A 5,616-nucleotide genomic window follows, 5' to 3' on the forward strand; every position below is an offset into this window, starting at 1 on the left:
TTTCAGGGTAAACGAGTCTGTCCGAAGTTGTCCGATTAGATACGATTTGAGACTGTCAACCTATAAATTAACAAACGTCAATTAATTAATCGCCTGGATATGCCAAAAAAGCAAACCTATCCGTATTTATGGACGTATAGAAGATAATCAAGAGTATTTAAAGCTTCCCGTACTACGCGGTTCCCATAAAAGCTACTCTTTACGCGATCCGAGTGGTGTTCATACGGCTTTAGTTTACCCTGAGATTCACATACCCACGACTACAGTGCCCTCTATCCGTGACCACCCATTTTGTATTGAAAGCATAGGGATAATAGCAGTCCATGTACTATATGGTCTAAGAATACCAGTCACATTGTTTTTCGTTTTGCTCAATTTTTTGCAACTCAGGCGTAGTGATATGATATTTTATCTAGTTATCATTTGATAGTCATTTATCGTTATTGTCAAAGTTAATTTAATTGTCTAGTTGATTTCTTTAAGCTAATAAAAGCCATATTTCCAGTGGTTACAAATATTATATCAATTTTATTAGCTTAAAATAATGATTAACGAAAACCCATCGTCAACTAGTTTTCCTATCACGAGGTATTTACGTCCTGACAAATTTGATGTCGAACCTGATGCTGCAGAAGCGGATGCACAATGGCAGCACTGGAGGTCAACGTTCGAAAGTTTTTTGAATGAAGAAGTAAAAACTGATTTAATACCAGATGCATTAAGACGCAAGCTCTTAGTAAATCACCTATCAGCTTCAATCTACAAACATATCAAAACTTGCGAAACTTACGAAGCCTCAATTGCAGCTTTAGAAGGTATTTATATTAAACCTAAAAATATAATTCTAGCCAGGCATATTCTTTTTAACCGGAAACAACGTGCGGATGAAAACATCTCTGACTACGTAAGAGCTTTACGTTTAGCGGCAAAAGATTGCTCTTTCGAAACCGTTACCGCTCAAGAACATGAAGAACAAGCAATCCGTAGCACCTTGATCTCCGGTTTGCTTTCTCGTAAAATCAAAGAACGCCTGCTAGAAAATAAAAAACTTACTCTTGCCGAAGCACTTGATCAAGCTATTGCACTTGAAACAGCTGAAAAGGACGCGCTAATAATAAGTAACAATTCACCACAAATTAATGCTATATACGAACAAAAACAAGATACAGCATCAAACATAGCAGCGGCTACACAACACCGACCATCACAAACAATACTTGAACCATCCTCACGATCAGTAAGATGTTGTTTCTTTTGTGGTGGTAACGTACATCAAAGGTTTAAGTGCCCAGCTTTCCGTGCTATATGTAACCTGTGTTCTAAAAGAGGTCATTTTTCAAATGTATGTAAATCACGAAACGCTACCAACAACTCGGCTTCGTTCAAAAACACAGTCAACAGTCTTATCGATGACGGTTCATCTCACTGTAGTACAATATCTGCCGCTTCACCGTCAAGCTTGAAAGGTGCAACTATTCTAATCACGGTGAATGGTTATAAAGCTGATGCTCTTGTTGACACTGGCAGTTCTGTCAGTTTTATAAACAGAAAAATCGCGCGCCTAATGAAGTTACGTCAAAAACCATGTACACAGTCTGTTAACTTAGCCTCGCTGAATCAAGTATCGGTTGTCGAAGGTATTTGCTTTGCCAATATCACCATGAATAAACACAACTACAGGCAAATACCACTTCTTATCGTCGATAATCTCTGCGCGGACGTGATCGTTGGACACGACCTACTAAAAGAACATTCTAAAATTGAATTTGAATTGGGAGGTCCCCATGAACCATTACGCATCTGCAACGTAATGCAGTCCTCGGTGCCACCAGCATCTATTTTTACTAATTTGTCACCTAACATCAGACCTATCGCCGTAAGGAGTCGTCGATACAGTATACAAGACGAAGAATTTATCAAGCAAGAAATATCAAAATTACTGGAAGACGGTGTAATAGAACCAAGCATTTCTCCCTGGAGAGCACAAGTCCTAGTAGCGGGAGGTGGCGCTCATCGAAAACGTCTAGTAATAGACTACTCTATGACTATTAACAAGTTTACAGAATTGGATGCATTCCCATTACCAAACATGGAAACGGTCGTCTTAAAAGTATCGAAATACAAAATCTTCAGTCAGATCGACTTAAAAAGCGCATATCATCAAATGACCATTTTAGATAAAGAGAAAGTCTACACTGCTTTTGAAGCCTGCGGACAACTTTACCAGTTTACAAGAATTCCATTCGGTGTTACCAATGGTGTAGCAGCGTTTCAAAGGACTCTAGACTTCATCATAACCACAACACTCTTATTTCGATATTACAGTTCATAGGATTCGAAGAATCCGCTGTTCGATTGGTATTTAACTACCTAAATGGGCGACAACAAAAAGTAGTATTAAATGGCAAACAATCTACAGCATTACATTTGACAAAAGGTGTTCCCCAGGGTTCAATTTTAGGTCCACTTCTGTACACTATTTATACCTTCAAGATTTTATCAACATTAAGACATTGCAAATACCATCTTTATGCTGACGACACCCAAATATACCTCTCGTTCGATATCAAAGACTTAGACATTGCTGTCTCTAACGTTAATGAAGACCTTTTACGCGTGCTACGAAGTTCAACAGCACACTCGCTTAAAATTAATGCCGATAAATCTTCTATAATTGTCTTCGGAAAGGATAAACTGAGAGATGCAGCCATAGATAGAATAAGGATTCAAATCGGAGATCAAATTCTCCAAAATTCTCAATGTGTAAAAAGCCTCGGTCTCTACATTGATGACAAACTTAGATTTAGGAAGCATGTCGATCATCTGATTGCCAAGGCGTACGGCCATTTGCGTCTCTTGTATAGCAGCCGTCGTATTCTTAGCACCAAACACAAAGCTGTACTATGTGATGCTCTGGTTTTGTCACACTTTAATTTCTCTGACGTTGTCTATGGACCATGTCTATTGGCTAGAGATCGTGATAGAATTCAGAGAGTTCAAAATTCTTGCTTACGTTTTGTGTTTGGCATACGAAAATATGAAAAGATTTCCCATACACTTCCCATAATAGGATGGCTGAATATGAAGGAAACACGGCAGTTACACTCCTCGTGCTTTTATCACAGAATTATTAATGATAGAACACCTCCTTATTTATATAATAGGATAACATTTAGAACAGATATTCACCACCTAAATTTGCGATATCGAGGTTTGTTATCTACTCCATCTTTCTCTACGTCAGTATTTCAAAGATCCTTCAGTTACAACATCTGCAAATTTGGTAATCAGAAAGAAAATCTTAAATTTCTGAGTTTATCAAAGGTTTCATTTAAGAGGGCGATGAAAAGGACAATACTTACAAGTAGGTCGTGATTCTTTAGTTACTTGTCGTACCTATTGTAATACTTATATACTGCTTACCGGAAAATTTTTTTTTTTTTTTTTTTTAAGTTTTATGCTAGTTATTTAGTTACAAGCATAGGATAGTATATGTTTATGTTAATTATGTATATATGGTTGTCATTGCAATTTTATTTTATACCTAGATTTTATTGTGGTTACAGGGGGAAGAACAGATAACTGTTTTCAGTTTATCTGACCCTGTGCATTCCAATTGAATATGGTGTAGGAGCCTTCAATATTCAATAAAAGCTATTATTATTATTATTATTATTATTAACATGAACGTAATCTAAAAAAGTTTATGGATGCGGCGAGAAAATATAACTTAACACTGAATGAAAGAAAATGTGTTTTTAAGAAAACAAAAATCGATCTACTTGGCTATACTGTCGAAAATAACACAATCAAACCAGACGCTGAGATATTGAAACCCCTTTTAGAACTTCCCGCTCCCATTAAAAACTCAGAACTCAAACGCGCTTTGGGAATGTTCGGCCACTATGCGAAATGGGTTGAAAGATTTTCAGAGAAGATAAAACCTTTAACTTGTGTTTCAAGTTTTCCTTTAACGCCTGATGCTCTAAAATGCTTCCAAGAGATTAAATCAGACATAAAAAAAGCTGCTCTTATAGCAATAGATGATGATGAAACTTTCACTGTTGAAACTGACGCCTCGGATTTTGCTATAGCCGGTACGCTTACGCAAAAGGGTCGTCCAGTCGCTTTCTTCTCTCGAACGCTTTCTAATCCAGAATGTCGACATTCATCAATAGAGAAGGAAGCTTGTGCAATTGTTGAAAGTCTTAAAAAATGGAGACATTTTCTGATTGGAAAACACTTTCTTTTAATTACGGATCAAAAATCAGTAACGTACATGTTGAATCAAAATCACAATAGCAAGATTAAAAATGAGAAGATAATGCGCTGGAGGCTAGAGCTATCCTGCTACAAATATGACATTATATATAGACCAGGTTCGGAAAACACAACAGCAGACGCTCTGTCACGAGTTTGTGCGTACATGAACACCGACAAATTAAAACAGCTTCATAATGCGCTTTGCCATCCTGGAGTAAGTAGAATGTTCCATTGGATACGCTCTAAAAACCTACCGTATATAGCAAATGATGTAAAAGAGATGATTGCATTGTGTCCAACGTGCGCTGAAATTAAGCCAAGATTTTTGAAAGCAAAAGGTCAACTAATTAAGGCTACGTCTCCATTCGAACGCCTTAATATTGATTTTAAAGGTCCTCTCCCTTCTAATTCTTCAAACAAATATATTTTAACGATTATCGATGAATATAGCAAATTTCCCTTCGCTTACCCATGCAAAGATATGACCTCATCCACAGTCATTAAATGCCTGAAAGACCTGTTTCTCACTTTTGGCCAGCCTCTTTACATACACAGCGACAGATAACCTCATTCATGTCTGAAGAATTTAAAAATTTCCTAAAAAACTCAAACATTGCATCCTCAAGAACGACGCCATACAATCCACAGGGTAATGGTCAAGTGGAACGTTTGAACGGAACACTTTGGCGTACTATTCAGCTCAGTCTACGTTCAAAGAGTTTGTCAATTGGAAACTGGGAGGAAGTCCTTAAAGATGCCCTTCATTGTATCCGATCACTTCTTTGTACATCGATTAATGCTACGCCACATGAAAAACTATTCACGTACCCTCGAAGATCACCAAACGGGGATTCGCTACCATCATGGCTTTCAACGCCTGGACCTGTTCTAGTAAAAAAGAATGTCCGTCACTCAAAGACTGATCCCGTAGTAGAAGAAGCTGTACTTATCGAGAGTAATCCTTACTACTCTTTAATTAGAAGAGCTAATGGAGAAATGTCAACCGTGACAAATCGTCATTTAGCGCCCTTCCCAAACAACGTTGACGAGGGTGAAGATGATGTTAGTCTTGAAACTTCAGAGACTGAGGCCTCACAAGAATTACAAACTTCTGATGGATCTTCGACGGAACAAGAGGTTAGAAGGTCTACTCGAATTAGAAGGCCACCCTCGCGGTTTCAAAACTTTGTTGTAGAAAGTGGAATTGAAAATTCTACAGGGGCAGAAAATTCTGCAGAAGAAGAAAATTCTACAGGGGAAGAATGATATGATATTTTATCTAGTTATCATTTGATAGTCATTTATCGTTATTGTCAAAGTTAATTTAATTGTCTAGTTGATTTCTTTAAGCTA

General features: G+C 37.4%; 1 protein-coding gene across 1 annotated transcript; it reads left to right on the forward strand.

Annotated features, from left to right (window-relative positions):
* The first annotated feature begins 544 nt into the window (after positions 1–544).
* LOC116181989 lies at positions 545–2,332 on the forward strand. The gene is made up of 2 exons (XM_031502449.1): positions 545–1,118; positions 1,395–2,332. Exons 1-2 carry the CDS (start codon positions 545–547, stop codon positions 2,330–2,332), a joined length of 1,512 nt encoding a protein of 503 aa, XP_031358309.1.
* Positions 2,333–5,616: the final 3,284 nt, after the last annotated feature.

Source organism: Photinus pyralis, unplaced genomic scaffold (genome assembly GCF_008802855.1).
Source record: "Photinus pyralis isolate 1611_PpyrPB1 unplaced genomic scaffold, Ppyr1.3 Ppyr1.4_unclustered_Scaffold3154, whole genome shotgun sequence".
Classification (NCBI taxonomy): Eukaryota; Metazoa; Arthropoda; class Insecta; order Coleoptera; family Lampyridae; genus Photinus; species Photinus pyralis.

What these genes read in the sequence shown, in the direction of transcription:
- LOC116181989 (XM_031502449.1), top strand. Translation starts at nt 545, where the DNA reads ATGATTAACGAAAACCCATCGTCAACTAGTTTTCCTATCACGAGGTAT. An exon ending in AAAGGACGCGCTAATAATAA is followed by an intron (nt 1,119 to 1,394) that starts GTAACAATTCAC and finishes TCAAAAACACAG; the next exon opens with TCAACAGTCTTATCGATGAC.